The sequence below is a fragment of the Ornithodoros turicata genome, chromosome 5 (genome assembly GCF_037126465.1).
Source record: "Ornithodoros turicata isolate Travis chromosome 5, ASM3712646v1, whole genome shotgun sequence".
NCBI classification, from domain to species: Eukaryota; Metazoa; Arthropoda; class Arachnida; order Ixodida; family Argasidae; genus Ornithodoros; species Ornithodoros turicata.
In genome coordinates this window covers 27,874,736-27,892,165 of record NC_088205.1, presented here as the reverse complement: position 1 = coordinate 27,892,165, position 17,430 = coordinate 27,874,736, and the positions used below count along the sequence as shown (strand labels likewise).

The 17,430-nt window shown below is 46.2% G+C and overlaps 2 protein-coding genes across 2 annotated transcripts in view; one reads left to right on the top strand and one right to left on the bottom strand.

Moving 5' to 3' along the window:
• The first annotated feature begins 337 nt into the window (after positions 1–337).
• LOC135395424 (prothoracicostatic peptides-like) overlaps positions 338–17,430 on the top strand; it is a 163,003-nt gene continuing 145,910 nt past the window's right edge. Inside the window, exon 1 of the mRNA XM_064626639.1 lies at positions 338–449. The gene's annotated coding sequence lies outside the window, so the exon portion shown is untranslated. The remainder of the gene's footprint in view (positions 450–17,430) is intronic.
• LOC135395654 (uncharacterized protein K02A2.6-like) overlaps positions 9,890–17,430 on the bottom strand; it is a 50,101-nt gene continuing 42,560 nt past the window's right edge. The window contains exons 4-5 of the mRNA XM_064626750.1: positions 11,089–11,237; positions 9,890–10,621 (exon numbers count right to left, since the gene is read on the bottom strand). Of these exons, the coding sequence (XP_064482820.1) occupies positions 9,890–10,621; positions 11,089–11,237 (881 nt within the window). The remainder of the gene's footprint in view (positions 10,622–11,088; positions 11,238–17,430) is intronic.

The window sequence follows — 17,430 nt, the reverse complement described above, 5'->3', positions numbered from 1 at the left end:
CACGTTACACTTGACAAGTTACATCGACAAATACCTCCAGAGACAGCGATTACTCTCTACACAGCAGTTTCACAAAAGCAGTCTTTGGAATGTTTGGATCGAAATCTGACGGCGAGCGTAATCCGACGGGACCTGTTGCTTGTTTCCCACAAGTGGTCAACTCTCTCAGTACTCCTACGTCAGCGCACGCCGACTCGTGCGGACAGCAAGTGCGCGTGCGCCCGCTCGCTCACCCAACGATCCAATGACATGCCGGTCTTTTCCCCAAAATGGGCCAATAGGGAGAGGAGGTGGAAAAGGGCGCTGGCGGGGGCGCACTTCCGCCACGAGTGGGCCCCCGTATAAAAGCTGCACGAGAGGCGCGTTACCGAACTCCAAAGCTGCACGTGACAAACGCAGACGCTCACCGTCCTACCACGTGATCTCGGACACCCTCGCTCGGATTACAGGTAAGTGATCGACGACTCACCTTTTTTCTCCGGCTGAAACAACGGGGCGTTAAAATTATCGCGCAGATTTTTTCAAATTTCTTTCCGCGTGATAGAAAAGCTGACGATATTTCGGAAGATTGGGAGTAAAATGAGTTTAGTATTTCTTCGGTAGCGAAAGATTTTGTGATGTAACAGTAGGAGCGATACTACCGGCTGAAGCCATTTTCCCAATCCTGTTATAATTCTGAGAAGTTTATGACCGTTCCCAACCGTTGTTCTGTAAGTAGTGTCTGAAATGTGTAAAACAGAAAAGTTTGTTCGTTTATTTTCGTCTGCGAGTGAAGCGAGAACAACAAAGCTTCTCGGAAGCAGTCAGCACGTAGCAGCCTGCACGTGTTCAGTTGCGTCCTGCGACCTTTTGGTGACGTCAACCACCCTGAGAAGTTCCACGCAGGAGCATCGTGTTGTCTAAAAAACGAAAACGGGGTTCTGAGTGTTGTTCCTCTACTCCTCCACTACGTTCTTTCAAATACGGAACGAAAACGACGTTAAAATGGACTGTTGTAGCTTAGGTTGACTTCCTGGAGACTGGCTTCACAAGTGTGATGTGCCAATGACAGGCAAATGAAGATGTCAACATATGTCCAACGTCAGATTATATCTGGCCGTCGATGTGGACGTCTATATTTGAGGAGTCTTCGAAGTTATTAGCGAGCTTTAGTACATAGGAAGAACTCTACGAAAACGATACGACAAAGGCAGTTATCAAATCGAAGCTTAGCAATGTGATGTCACTCATCAGTGATGAAAGATGAAAGTCACTGAAAAGGTTAGCCAGCTGTAGGGATCGAACCCACATCTTCTGGATTACCGGTCCAGGGCTCTACCAATTGAGCTAACACGCCTCTCCAACACGACTTTCGGGGTGCGTGTTTGTACCTGTCCCTTCTATGTTGTTCCAGCCTCAGAACATCAGTTTCTCTCTTGTCACTCATCTCAATTTTTTCGTCTTACAAATCAATTACTGTGATGTCACTCGCTCCAAAGAAAAGGGTGATCGGTTTATCATGTTTTCGGAGCTGTTATCGTGAACACCTTCCGATCTACTTAATATTAGAATTAGAAAAAAAGATGGAAACGTAGGTTGCACTAGTGCGACCAGCTGTTCCAGCTGTTCTCGTTCACTAAAAGTGCCTACTTACATATCCGTTTTCCACCGATACGTACTCGTATTGTCCTGTGGATATAACGCTAAGACTTCTGGCGCGAACATATCGAAGAGGCATAATAACCATTTTGGTTGTCGTGAAATTAAAAATTTGATTGAATTGGGCAGTACTGTGGGGCTTGGCGTACTATTGTTCGTCGAACGAACACGCAGATGGATCGTTTCAGGCTTTGATTTGCATTAAACGGAAGCACGGTAGTGATAGATCCGGTGGCTTCACTATGATCATGAGCGAGGCCGCTGTGGTCTGTCTGATGGCATGGGCGAAATGACTGAAAAGATCGTCTCACGTGCCTTCTTTCCCTGGGGTTAGTACAAAGCCGGAAGTCCCACGCCTGTCAAAACGTGACGGCCCGCCCGGAATCTTCCCGGTAATGCCTGTGACCAGTCCCGCCCTGGTCCGTGGACCATGCTTTTGCAAACTATGGGGTTCTGGTCTGGATATATAGTGTATCGTATATTTAATATATATTAGTATATGAGTTATGAATCTACATTTCAAACTCTCAAACAGGTCATTTCGCGTACGCTGCGATCTCCAACGGGTACTTTGTGTTTAACGTCCCTATGACGCAGGTGACGCTCGAACACAAGGGACAGGAAAAATGCAAAACATTGACTGACATTGAATCATAATCGTGCGTAGAACACGGAATATTTTCTTAAAAGTTCTGGTGTATCTTTGCATATCTCTGTCTCAGCCTTTATTTGCAGTACTAATCTAATCTACATATATGTCGTAAGTCCTTAGGTGTTAGAACACCTTGATATGTTTGACTGGTGGGCAATTTTTTTTTCTTGTTCTTTTTTTTTGGGGGGGGGGGGGGCGGAGGGGCGGAGATTTTCCAACTTACAAAGGAAATTCAATCGCGTTGTTACGCTTTCAATACCCTTGCAATCCTGCTCAATCTCGTTCTTTCTATTTCATTATTTATTCAACTTGGCCTCGTTGCCTGGATTGATCGTTGCCTACTGGTACTGTACTGTATGACACCACACCCAAATTTGTCCAACCATTCGCTGTCAAATACGAAGCCATTTCTTAATCACCGATGATGAGTTAACTTATTTCTGAACCTCCATTTGCTACCTATAGAGTAGGGTAAAATGACTAACAGGTGGTTGCCTACATTAGCGTGGTGCATGAATTCCCTGCTTGTGTAGAGGTATCCTCGCGTCTACCATACAGAATCCATTGAAAACAAAAACCATCTGTAGGTTTTCAGTGTTTATGTGGGACTGTGCTCGTCGGACTCATGGACATTGTTTCTTGAGCGCTCTAGACATTCCTTCCACGATGACATGCAGTTTAACCGCAATGCCGGATGCCGCCGTAGCGTAAGGTAACCCTTCCCTACTTCTTATTTTCATAATAAACACATATTCCCCCTCCGGATGCCATACGGTTCAGCCTGCGGATGTTGCTTTCCTGTCAGTGAAGTGCTCGTAGATCACACGTATGTCAAGACTGTCGAGGCATCAATCATCCCGTCCAGGAGACCATTTGGGATGCACTCTCTTCAGCACGACTGCGTTGTTCGCGAATTATTATTTGATATCCGACAAGCACGTCTCACGTGCACTCCAAGTCTTGCCGGGCTCACGCTGGTATAGGACACTATCGTTACCTCCTTCGGTATACATCTTTCATTCATGTTTAGAGTAGCACGTGGCAGGCCATTTAGTGAGCGAAAACGAGCTGCAGAAACGGCCCTAACGAAGGTGTCTATGGTACGGTTTACTATAGCCTCGAATAAGATGCTTTCTGCCTAGAGGTCATGATGTATCACACATATACCGCGACCACGGTTCATAATCAATATAATCAATAGCTATACCTGAACTGTTTCCCAAGATCTTTCTAATACAATGAAGCAATTAACACGCTAGTTGTTCCTCTTCCCAGTGTGTATATCGCGTCTGCCACGGCGAGCGGGGCATTACCGTCATCTGCTCCAACATTTGGCAGCAAAATTAAGGAACCCAGGATGGTTAGGCGTCATCTTTAATTAAAGCGAGTGCTTTTTTACACCGCCAGCGAGTACGAGGCGATCGATAGATGAGAGATTTATCTGAGAGGTCTCTCTATCGATTCGAATGCACAAATACAGTTTAGGCAAACTCTTTCAGAAAAAGGTTTGTTACTCAAGAAAAGTTGCGGTGTAAAGTTTTGGACTTTACCCTGCCTTACTTTAGACTCCTTTATTTCACTTTCTTTCTTTCTTTTTGTCATGGACGATTGTATAATGAAGTACAACATGTGCTAAGTGCAGCGTATAATCTCTAGAATGAAATATTGCGTTTATAATCTGTCATCTATACCCACTATATTTTGTTGAGTGGTCGCCTTTAATATTTTAGCATAATCGATGATTTCAGTGTTCCCTTACTTGATAGCAGGAGGCGAGACGCGTTTTAGAAATTGAAAACCAAGTATCTTGTTGCGCTTCTGTGTGCTTTGTCGAGTGCGATCGCCGGAGCTACGCGCCACACAGCGCATCTTATTAACATACCTAGTGTTTTGTCGGAGAGAGTCACGAAAGCCGATAAAAATTTATTAACGTTATTGCAAGATCTCCAGGCTTTATAATCGTCTCTGCTGTTGCTATCAATACGAGTGTGTGCATGCTGATTTTCTATTTGATTGGATGAAAGGAAAAATAAAATGGAGAGGTTGGTCCCAACAATGTGGAGACCGGCTACTGCGCGTACGGACACTCAAAATTGAAAAAAAAAAAAGTATGAAGTCATGTGTGAAGAACATCGTTGGCCCTATGCATGCCCTAGCATGCAAAGTCATGGTTCACAGTCACAAGGAGCGGGCAATGGACAATAGCCGTCACTCACTCTCAGTCAGTCAGGCACTCGTATCAAAACCTGTTATCTGCCCCTATATCTGTCGGGAAAGACATCATGGCCCCGACCTTGCACTCTGACACAGCATGCATTATCGTTATATTTAAACTTCGCGCGCTTCAAAGCCGTCTTGGTAGGCTCGCGCGAGAGTTCGTGGTGAACCACGGGTGCAGTGATGGGGCGGTTATCGAGAGCCGCGAGGGGTGCCTCAAGGGGTCTCAGCGCGGCACAGTACCGCACACACGAGATGAGGACATGCTCTGAGCCTTCGGGTACACCGAACTCAGAACAATTGGGCGACGCCGCTTTCCCTATCCTATAAATTAACCGGCCATGTGTAGGGAACGTTCAGCCGAAGCCAGTGAATGACGTCCTGCACTGAAAGCAGAAAAGAGGAGGGAGCGCGAAAAGTCCAATCAGGGTCAATGGTGCAAAGTATAGGGACGAACGTGCTCTGCCTGATAGCCACAGATCCTTGCTGAGTCGCTGGAGAAGGGAGTGAAGCACACAGTTTGCATCACAGCGAGAAAAATACACTCTTCGCGTGGGTGCCAGCTAATGTGCCTGAAACGCGACGGCGTCAGCGACAAAATTGCCCGCGATACCTGAGTGCCCGGGCATCCACTGAAGCATTATGTCATGCCCGGGCGAGACACAAGAGTTATAAGTAATGTGCATGCTAAGCCGCACCCCTCGACTGAGAATTGATGGTGGACCGTTGACCGAACTTAATCATCCTACGCTATGTTAGAAAGAAAGAGAAAAAGTGCGAAAAAAGAATTACAAACCTTATATGTTGCGCCCTGTGGCCTTTTAATGCTCCTTGGGGAACGATAAACTAAATCTCGACACCTTTTGAACGCGCACAAAACTGGAATAGACATACCAACTTTGCCAGGGCCAAAAGATGAACGAATTGGGAAGCGAGCAGGATCATATCCATATTTGCAATAAATAAATAAATAAGTAAATCAGCAAGAATGATGATGATGATGATGATGTGAACAAAAAAATTTAAAAAACTGCAGTCTCGATAAGATAGATCTGGCTGATCCACTGCGCCTACACCAGATCAACTAGGAAAATGGGAACTAAAAAATAAGAGAAAGAAAACAAAGTTGAAAGGAGGAGGAAAGTTGTGGTAGGAGATTGACAGAATGGCGTAAATGCAGGCTAGCTGGTGGATAAATTCCATGATAAGGCAAGCCTGAGCGATGGGCAAGACACGTAAACAAACACAAACACGAAGGCTCAATAAGAGGAGAGCGTGAGAGCCTACCGATGGTCCGGGTCGCCCAACGGCCGAGGACTTTATGCACAAAACTCTTCGAAAATATGCGGCATGAAACGTCTAAATATGTACGAAATATGCAGAAATATTAGATCCCAGGAATGTTGCTCCGGAAGCTCTTGCGTACCCTGGAACTATTCAAATTGACAAAGAAACGTTCTACAAATGAAAATACACATTCGTTATTGCCAGTTGGGACGTACGTTCACGCGTGCACACTCAGGCATTCACCGTGGGCCATCGCACTATGCCACCATAGCCGTATTCAGTTTTTAAAAAGTGCACACAGACATACATATGCATTTTTACATGTGAAGATGAAAACCTAAAGAAAGTCATGTACCGCGAAAATGTGCGCTATGTCGTTGGCCGAACGCCGGCGGTTTAGCTACCTAGCTCATCTACGCAGCTCTGCACTCTGGTGTTCGTTAACTTATTCGAGAACGGCGTTCACAGACGGTCGTGTTTTGATTCTCTTATTTTTTATTAATCACAACTTGAACGCGCTTTTCGTATGTTCGGCTTTCAGAAGTTGGTTCTAGACGTGCTAGTGGTGCTAGACGAATCCACTGATTGCGAAACTGCGTGAGAGAGGGGCAAAAGAAAGAGAAGTTACATCGCTTCAAAGCACGGTGTCCTCCGACGTGGAATGAATGTCGCTACGCTACCCCCAGGATCGAGGCGTACTTGGTTTCGGTTTCGACTCATTTGCATAGCAAAATTTGGCGATGAATATATTCAAGTGTCCTTTTCTGGAATTGTTTAAAAGAGATTCAGAATTTCAGATTAATTCATTCTCCCCCAAACCCCTAATTAAAAAGTTGATTAACGAATTTTACTTAATTGTACACAGACCTTGACAGCTACCGGCCCCTGTAATCTCCGCCGAGCAGAAGAAACGTAGGGCGAAGAAGCTATTAGCAGCGAGCCCCCTTTGTCTTTATAAGATTATGTTTCAATTAGAAAATATCAGCTTGTATCACAGTCGTGATTCCCCGAAGAAACGGAACAAGTGCTTGCAATACATCCCCCCCCCCCCTCGCTCCTGTTCTCTACACCTTCCTGTAGTCCTCTCTCTATCTGTTCATGACTGTACGCTGCTCATAGCCGGAGTTGTTTCGCGGCGCTAACACCGAAGTAAAAGAAAAGAAAAGGAAATCGCTTCGTGATGCGCTGGCCATCCCAAGCTTCTGCCGATATCAAGAGATCTGGTGTCCAGGCAAGCCAAAGTCGCTTGCAGGACACTACAGGGCCTTGTATCTTTCTACGACGCCACCTTCGCTGCAGTTAGTGCAAACAGACTTCTCGAGTTTTTTCTGGGAGTCGAGCATGGAACGGGGCATTCAGTCGTAAACTACTGCAGGATGGATGCAGTTTGTCGAGGGACGGATACCAAAATCGTGTACAGATTGTAATTCTCATACAATATTTTGGTGAAACATGAATTCGACGAGGACCACGTTAAAATATCCTTTGCACACACGTTGTTTTCGCCAGTCGTCTCCATGACTGTATCTGAGTAGGTAGATTCGGACGACCGATTACTTTACTGACACGATTCTAGTGACCTCTGTTAAAGAATGGTGCGGTGATGTTCCACGTAAGGTTGGTACGCCTATAGTGTGGCGACCTCTTGTACGTGCTGCAGGGTAGGACTGCGGATAATTTCGACCACCTGGGGTTCATTTGACGTGCGCCGGAAATCTTCGACACACGGTGCTGGAAGCAATGTTTACCTTCCCCACATTCCACTCCTTCCTACTGTCCTCTCTACATCTATTCACATCTCTATGCCGCTCATAGCCATAGTTGCTTCGTGGCGCTAACACGGAATAAAAAAAAAAAGAAACTCCCGCACATTGCTACCGTCTTCGACCGTATCGCACCCGCGATCTTGAGCTCAGCAAGCTTTAACGGAGTTTAAGGGAGTTAAACGGAGTTTAACGGAGTTAAACTCCAGCTCAGCAAGTTTAACGGAGAGGGATGCTAAAACAATGTGTGTGTGCGCGCTCTCTCTAAATTATGAATGTTCAGTGTAGAAGAATTCAAGTATGCCGAAATGTTGAGTCCTTTGAACTGAAGAAGTCATGTGTTGGGACGGAATTGATTGGGATTTATTGATTGAGATGACACTGATGCAGACAGCGATTGTAACAATCAATGTCCGCCGCTCAACCCCACGGGACTAAGTGCACGCATCAAATCGGGGCTTGAATATGAGTGTTCGGAGGCTAAAGGAAGGCGTTACAGAAAATGTTAAGTTATAATCGTGGCGAAACCGGTGCTCCCCAGGCACAATGGGATTAATTTGGAATTATTTTTTCCCTTCGACTGAAAAGAAGAAAAAAAGAGAAACAATGCGAATGGCGCAATATGGCCTTTTCTTTTCGAACGCTGACGTATACGCTACCCCGTTACTATCAAGAAATAACATTCTGGCGCTTTTTTCTCGTCCCCTCCACCGTAAAGTGAAGTCTAGGAAAACTGCTTCACCCAAGATATGATAGCGACGATGGTTTGGGAGACTACTAAACAGCATCAGCTAGTAAAGTCACATAAGTGCACGATGCGACACCGCACGATTTAATCGCTCGCCTTCCTAACGCTGCAGTGTCACATGTGCATCCACACGAAGTGAAAGAGGAGCGTACGAATTCGACTCAATTGAGACTGGTCATAGCAACAGCAAATAAGTCGGCCTAGCGTCATTTTGAGGACAGCAGCTGACAGCTCCTGAACTAGTCTCATCTTACACTCCGAAAAACAACGCAATACCAGCGAGAAGTAATAACAACCGACTTAGTAGAAGATACAGCTGCCCCATAATCACATCTCGGGTGTTATTTCGATAAACGGAAATGCACACAATGCGGGAGGTTGGGTGTATCGCTAGATGTTTATTCGCCAGTGATACAAATATTGAGAGCGGTGCAAGCAATAGAAGGCCTTCGGACAATGAAAGCAATAAAAGCCAACCAGCGCTGATCGATTTTTTCCATTGTCTCCTAAGGAGAACCAACTGATCTTGCAAAATATCTTACTGGAGACCTAGCGAGAATATCTTGGGTGACGACGAACGACTCCTTTACCAACACTTGGTGGCAACTGACCACATGACAACGGATGATCACGTGACAGCTTTAAAATGACGCGATGCTGTTGCGCCTGGCTGTATTCCATGGACTCTCGTGGATCTTGACGACTAAATCGCCAGTTGCATTCGCGTCTTGAGCACTATCTGTACACCCTTGACTGTAAGCACGTCGGATACTATTGTTGCGAAGCCATAAATGATGGCAGGAAAACAGCTGAAGCCAGGAGTGAAATTGTCGCTGTTGCTCCCGGAACACGAGTCACGTGCAATCTACGACTGTCAGAAAAATCTTTGTGTCCGAATAATCTTGCAAATATGTCAAATCACCACCGTTCATCAGAGCTGGTACTGCAGGGAGTTAGTCACTTCCCGAAATACGTCGTAGCTCTCCGGAATGGCGAGGTCATAGGACGAGCAATCTGTGGAACAGCATGAGGGAGGCGAGATCTCAGGGCAACGTTTTGCACTTTATTGCTCAGTCAGCGAGGACATGAGGCTGCTTGAAAAGTCACACCCAAAAAGCAGCCATATGCACGACAAGTACACGAATACTACTACCATTAACATTTAACGTGTCATCGTCTTCGGTCACTTTTTGTCATGTGCTACCTTCCTTACTACGGAGTACAGTCTGCCATCGTGGTTGTGACTCTGTACGAACTGTGAATTGCTATCGTACACTGTAAAAGCCACTAAAAAGTGTAATGAGAATTTATGATAACTTGATAAGTAAATAAATATGTTGAAATTGAATTCGGCACCCGACCAATCCAACAACAACAACAACAAAACAAAAAGATACAAGTGTAGAGGCGGTGCTGTTCCTCTACATGAGTCCTGACCGGCGATGATGGAAAATCCCAGCGGGCAGATGTGCGTGGCCTCACGCCAGGAAGGTAGCCGGTAGAACTGGCTGCCAGGCGCAGTGGCGCGCGGCAGCAGTGGCACGTATTCATCGTCGTCCACAGGCCACCACGTCGCTCCCCCCATCAGACGCGGAGCGGTGTAGAGCTGTTCAGGTCCGCGTCGATACGTGAAGAGGAGAAAGAAGAGCGATACGTGGCAGAGGAACGGCTGGACTTGCGTCTTGTGCTGAATGGGTCGAAGTAGCGAATGGATGGTGCGGACAAGCGCTTGCCGGGCAGGTTCCAGGGACGCACCGAAGCGGAGAGCAGGCAGGTAGGCCGATGCGACGCAGACAGGACGGCGACAGAACAGCAACCGGATCGTGAGCAGTGTGCTCCTAATGTTGTCGCCAAGGAGAGTGCCAGGGAGGACCATCGTGAAGCACAGGAAGACCGGGAGTAAAACTCAGTGTGGCCTGGTGCCTGCCTCCGGTGGAACGTTAGTCCCGGGGCCTCTTGACCGCATCTGGATGAGGTGCCAGCATATTGTATAGAAGCCTCGTGGGAAGGCGAGACGGGCAGTGTTCTTGGACCGCTAGCGTAGGAGATGCAGGTGGTGCGGTCGACAGCGGTGTACCGGTACAGGAGTGTGTGGCCCGGGAACATGCCGCTGGTGAATGACCGAGGAGGACCGTGACGAAGCATGAGGCGGCGCGACGCAGTGAGAGCGACTAGGGCTCGTTGAGAGTGGTGCGGAGCTGGAGCGGCGTCGTGATATGTCAGGTCGTTGAATGCTGCGAGAGGAGCGTCACCGCCTAGCGAGTCCTCGGAGGAACTAGGCACCGAACCTTCAGTGATGGTTTCCCGCGTGATTCGCTGGTCGATGGAAAATTTGGGATGTGGAAGGGCCGAATTACGCCGAACGTGGTGTTCTGTGTTCGGGTCACCAAATGTAGAGGAGGTGGTGTTCCTCTACATGAGTCCTGACCGACGACGATGGAATGTCTCAGCGGGCATATGTGCGTGGCCTCACGTAAGGACGGTGCCGGTATTACTGGCTGCCAGGCGCAGTGGAGCGCGCCAGCAGAGGCATGTCTGCATCGTCGTCCACGGGCCACCACACAAGTAAAATCATTAAAAAAAGAAGAAACTGAACAGAACAGAAACGTGTCGTAACACACGTACCCACCAAAACGTAGTCGCGGGGCCACAATTTATGTTCCTTCATGAATTCTACAGATTCTGCGATGCATCTCATCCGTACAGTGTGTATCAAGGTTCTTGACAATCTATCAAAAGGTTTTCGTACACTGCCTGGATTATTACCTGTGAACCGGCCACACCAAGGTATTAGAAGTAGAGAAGGGCCGCAGTGTCTCCTCGAACTTTTGAGGGCACAGTTCCCTATGAAGTCGTCCCAGGCCGTACAGTTGCCCCCTCGGGCAGCGTACCGCCATGTCAGGAGACAGTTCGATAATGTTGAGAAGACCGCCTGGAAATGCATTATTGTTTGTTAGTAAGACGTCAGCACGAGTATATTTATTTCTGCGCTGCGGATTGGTCACACATATGATTTATAGATATTTCTTGCGCAGTAATAATAAACGTTTCCGTTTATTATTACTCCCGCGCGCACATCGCTTCGCAAGACAGAGCTCCAACGTGCATAACGAGCGGAGATATCTGGTTTCGTCGACACTAATGGAGGATGGCTATCTGAGAGCCTCGCACAAGAGTGCGCGACAAGTGATCCCGCAAACCATTCATCACCACGACGTTTGCTAGCCAGCCAACCGAAGTCAAAGCTTGCTTTTAGTATTTCTTTCCCGATGTTCTTACGGGTAGCATAGGTAAAAAAAGAAAGAGAGAGAGAGAGAATCACGAAGAGGAGGAATTGCCGTTGGCTCCTGAGGATTATGGAAAACGTTACCGTGGTGCGTTACCGAAGCGTTACTTGCTGCCGGCGTCGAATATAAATTTTATGAGTCGTGTCATCATTCATCAGCGTTTTAATCGATTAAGTGGAACAGGGCGTTGATTGGAAGCTGTTCGACGGACCGAAACTTCATTAAAGAAGGGGGAGAAAGGTGCGTGATCAAAGCCCCGTAATATCGAATGTCCATGCTTCGCATAATAAAAACCAAAAAGGTGCTCTGAATTCTGGAATACTTATTGTTGACAGCGTTGCTGTCTGCCCCTGTAGTACACACACACACAAACAAAAAAAGAAATAAAAAAGAAAGCGAGCTCAACCTAGGCTCATTCTGCCACCAGAAGTTGAGTAGAGTGGTATTTGCTCTGTGTTTGCTTTCACCAGCTATTAGTCTCCGGTAGAACCTGTAAAAAAACATAAATCGCTAAAACAGAGCTAATTTTTGTGTTAAATTTAACGTGGGCAGCGATTAATCCGCCTAATATTTCCTCGGAGATTCATTTGTATACGGCGTTTTTCGGTTAAAACCGAATAATGAAAATATGTACAGGCCTATATTTTTCGGTTTGAACCGAAAACGCGGAACCCTACATATGAAGTAAGCAAGTGTCACAGCGAAATACCACACTGTGAGCGCATCTGGCAAGTTCCTACTTTGTTGTGTCTTGTTCAGACTGCCTCTTTGGCGTGCCATCGTAAAATCCGGACTTCGTAATTGTAAAACAGCGTAGAACGGGTCATTGGTGAGTTATTTTGTAATAGACAGGCTAGGTAAGGCTGCGGATGGTACAGCGGTTGTATGCTTATTCGAAGGGGGGGGAAGAAGAAGAAGGGAAAAGGTTCAATCAGACGCAAAGGTCAACTCGCAATACTATTGGGAAAAGAACAAGGAGAAAAGAAAAAGGAGGAGAGTAAAGGAAGAATGAACTAGAAAAGAAAGTCTTATTGGTGTTTTGCCACTCATTCACTCATGTGAGCTGAAAAGACCCGAATCGCTCACTTCGCTAATGCTACACTCGGCTGCAACATCGCAGTAACACCACATCTCTTCAGCAGGCCGACAGACTTGGAGCCTTAGTTGTTGTTTCTCCTACGTACAAAACGCCAGTGCAGTGAAAGCACGCTTTACAGGATAGCTTTGTGCATGCGCTTTGTCTTGCGTGGTTGATGGGAGGCACCGCCAGTGAGTCTCGGACGCAGACATTCCGGTTTCTGGTCAGAGATGCCACCATTATATCATGCCACCCTGTACCCTACCCTCTTATCACCACATCATCGTAAATACCATTTGAAACACGTAGCACCTTGAAACCGTGTATAAACAGAGAAATGTGCGAATAAAAAAACCTACCCACCTTGCTACTACCCAGTGATGGCCACTAACTACTTCTACAGTAGTTTAACTATAACTACTAACTACTTTGCGATGGAGTAGTTTAACTAGTAGTTCAACTACTTTTCAGGGGAGGTAGTTAAAACTACTTCTTTAACTACTGCAATGTATTTTAGCTACATCTATAACTACTTAACGTTGTCTCATCAACACCAATCCCATTTTATAGTGTTCTTGGACACCTAAATATGAATCACAAGCAGCGATAAAAGTGAAGATTTGGTACACATGCACAGCACAATTGCTCTGCACCTCCGTTCTCATCAAACAAGTACCTCAAGGTAAAAATCGGAAGCACAATCGTGCCGTAAAGCTTGAGGCAAAATCGAAGTAGTTGGCGCATGCAGTAACCTAACTACTGTAGTTAATTACTCGAAATAGTAGTTTAACTAGTAGTTGCCACTATATTTCTGCAGGTTGTTGAGAACTACTTTTTAACTACAATCAGGTAGTTTAACTACGTGTAGTTAACTACTGGCCATAACTGCTACTACCTAATATTCGTCAACAGACCCAGGCCTCGCTCAGACACAGAAGTACACGCTCTCAGCTCTTACGCATCCTCTCTTACATCTTTTTCAAGCAACAACGCAATAACTGAGGCCAATGAACAACGAACGAACATAAGATTTAAGTGTCACAGTGCACAATTGCTTTTTAATCAAGCACCTTTCTTTAAACCAAATATGTGCATGTGCTGTGTTCGCTTCTGTTTTTCACTAGTCTGAGCTACTATTGCGTTGTCTGACTTTACGTCGTATTTGTAAACTGCATTCTGCATTAAAAGAAAACAGGGACGTACAAGATTCTCTGCTATCTCAGGTGCTGGATTCATGCAAATGCGGTGCTTCTGGTTAATCTTCGTCCTGTCTCTGTTGTAAGGGTTTTCATTGCAGACTTCATATAGCTCCCCGTGTTTAGGAAAATAGAAAGAACATTGATGCGGTACTTCCTGCCACGGACTGATGACCTTTTCGAAAGAAAGGGATTGGTTATTCATCTTCGCTAGATTTTTACCAAGATTTAAACGTTCAGCTCTTTTCATTGTACTGAAGGTATCGTGTCTGAAGGAATAGGTATTGACATTGCGGTGCTTCGTCATTGGGTAGAGCGAGGCACTTTAACGTGACTAATGATCGCAGGGATATGATCAGTACCTCGTTGCTCCATGTGTATTGGCCAGGTGTGGTCATTCGTGAAATCGCGTGAGCATATGGAAAGATGGAAAAGGGCTGGTGTGATGTACACCGCCCACAAGTCCCTCAAATCTTGTGGTCACGTGGCACAGCGCAAATTTTACGTCTTTGCGGTATTCTGCCATTTTTTCCCGAAGCAGCGTTTCACCGTACCAAAGACACAGAATTTGGACACGTAATACGTGTTCAAACCGAGTGTGACGAATTCCGGCATTTGCGTTGTTTGATCATTCGCGGGATTGTGGAGTATGCCACACGTGGTAAAATACCACAGCCTCTCAACGTTGGGCTCACTCTAGAAGCAGCGCCGGGTGTCCACCAGGCGGCTTCAAAAGGATAAAGAAAGCTTACATGGGATGGGAAGCTGGATAGGAGCAGAAGCTCGTCGCCACTAGATGAACCTTGGCCAAAACGTGACAGGAGAGGAGGCTCTCTTATGACGGTATTTTCGGAAATGCTGGACCTCTCGTGCATATCGATGTCATAGTTTTCACTCACACTACTATTTGTGTCTCTTGTTTGAACCGGAATAAGGTTGATTTCTTTGTCCTTTTCTTTTTTTTCAAAGTGCATCAGGAAAGTCGACGCTCGCCTTAGATGCAAGTCATTGACAGAAAAAAAAAGAAGTAGAAAGAAACTACGAACTTCACAACAATGCGCGGCAGCGCCATCGTGTCCTTTTTTTCTTCCCTCTCTTCCTTTCTCTTATATGCTTATCCAGCATGTTATCCAGTGTGCACGTGGCTTGGGTCTGCGTTACTTTGCTGCCTTTTGGTCGCATTCTCGAATTTATCATCGAGGTACGGATGCCCTGTTTGGCTAAAACGTTCTCTTTTTTCCCTACCTATATTCCGGTTTGCACAGCAATTAAACGCCACACTTTAGGAGCCCGGCGTTTGCCATTACCTGGTTTCAACACAGGGAGCCACGTATACTCCTCTCAGGTATACCAACCGACACTAACTCGGCGTCCTGTTGCCATTTATTCACACAGACAAACAAACAAAATGACAACAAAGAGGGAAAGAGAAAGGGGCTGTCTAATACGACGTCTATATTGCGATTGCACGTTATACAAGTCATAGGAAGAAATATGATACACAACTTAATGAAATAACTGATGTTCCGGGTTGGAAATTACGACTCAAGTGACGGCTTTGACCTATTCCGGGATGTTTACAACATAACGCAACATTGGAATGACGAGGATTTTCCCGTAACCCGCATGACGTTCGATATAAAACAGGCAAGGTGTTCGGAATAATCGACCTCCTTTCTTTGTTAGAAGAATCGTTGGAGTTATCCTAGTAGAGAGAAACTCAGCGATAGAGGTGTGTACCCTACTGCACTGCAACGAGGTCCCGAAGGTTTTCTCTTTGCATCAGTTCATCTTTTACCAGCGATATGACCGGGCAGGTTAAGGCAACCCGCCTGTTGGTGGTAGCCAAGGTCGTGCTGAAGAGTGGGAGGTGGTGGATTCAAATCCTACCACCGGCTGCGCTGTCTCAGGTTTTCCTTGGGTTTTCCGGAGACTTTCCAGAAGAATATCGACACAGTTCCCCATGAAGTCGGCCCAGTACGCATACTAACCCCATGTTCCCCACTTCTTCCTGCTGTCCTCTCCCCGTCTGTCAACGTCTGTACGCCGCTCGTAGCCACAGTTGCTTCGCGGTGCAACATGAAAAAAAAAAGTTCATCGTTTGTCCGCGCATTTTCCGCAACGATGGCTTACCACCCTGGCGACAACCCAGTGAGGTGAGAGCACTTGTGATGCAAACGCTGTAACACTCAAAATCAAATCTAGTGAGGAGTTACGGTTGATTATCAGTTAGGCGTTGTGCAGGCTGATCACGGTGGTCATGAAATAAACGAGTTGCAATGCGGGTGGCAAGCATTAAGGTCTTCTACGACCTCTCGGCAATACGGGCTCTTTATATTAGTTATCAATCTAATGTCCATCGCGTACCTTGTGAAGCGCCGTTGAGAAAGTTGAAAAGTAGACATCTTGATTATTCATTAACGCAAAAGGTTGCAGCTATCTTGACGTTCAAATAAAAAACTTATCTTCTAGTTCTAATTAACCTAATTGATGTCAATGCAATCCACGTGCCTCACCCCGTATTTTCCCAAAATAGTGCTTCTCTATGCGACGCGGAAGTATCGGAAAATTAATGCAGTATGAACAATTTAGTATAAAAAAAGTATGACGCCATAATGTAAAAATATACCATGTGTCTGCCAATATTGCTCCTGGAAGGTCGACTCCCGTCTTGTTCCCACAGCTGCCTGCAATATTGCAACGTGGGATGGCGATCGGAGACCGGGAATGGATCGCGCGCTGCTTTACTGCTGTACCTAAAAATAAAAAAAAAGAAATAAAGAGGAAAGTAAGCTTTCATTTTGTGAGCTTCGTACGTTCACCTGTGTTCGTAAACACAAAAGGGCCCAAATGTAGCGGCAGGTATATATGTTGTGCACAATGAGGGTACCAACGGCATGGCCGACCGGGTTAAGGCGTCCCGCTCGTTGGTAGTAGCCAAGATCCTGCTGAAGACTGAGAGGTGCTGGGTTCCAATCCTACCACCGGCTGAGCTGTCAGAGGTTTTTCCTGTGTTTTCCGAAGACGTTCCGGACGAATGTCGGCACCGTTCCCCTGAAGTCTGCCCAGGACGCATACTAACCACGCTGCCCCCCCCCACTCTTTCCTGCTGTCCTCTCTCCGTCTGTCCACATCTGTACGCCGTTCATGGCCACAGTTGCTTCGCGGCGCTAACAGGGATTTAAAAACAAAAAACGAGGATGTGGGGCTCCCAAGGCTTGCGCCCTCCGTGCCCCACGCTTCACCTCTGTACCGGGACTGGTGGAATAAACACCTGGCAACGTTCACCGTGCTTTTTCTCCCGTTTTATACACTGCAATATGGGAAATATTATTCGAGGACACCTTCTGTCGTTTTGTCTCGTCTTTCAAAAAATCGCGGCTACACGCTAGTTTATGTAATGCAAGCATAGGACTCTACGAGCGATTATGACTATGAAGCGGTCGACAACAGCGAGCTTTGTATTGCACATTCTAATCCTCACCTTTGTCGTTGTGATTTATCACAATTTTTGCTTTAGACGGAGCAGATGAAAACAGTTACTAAAGCACAATAACGTCCGTT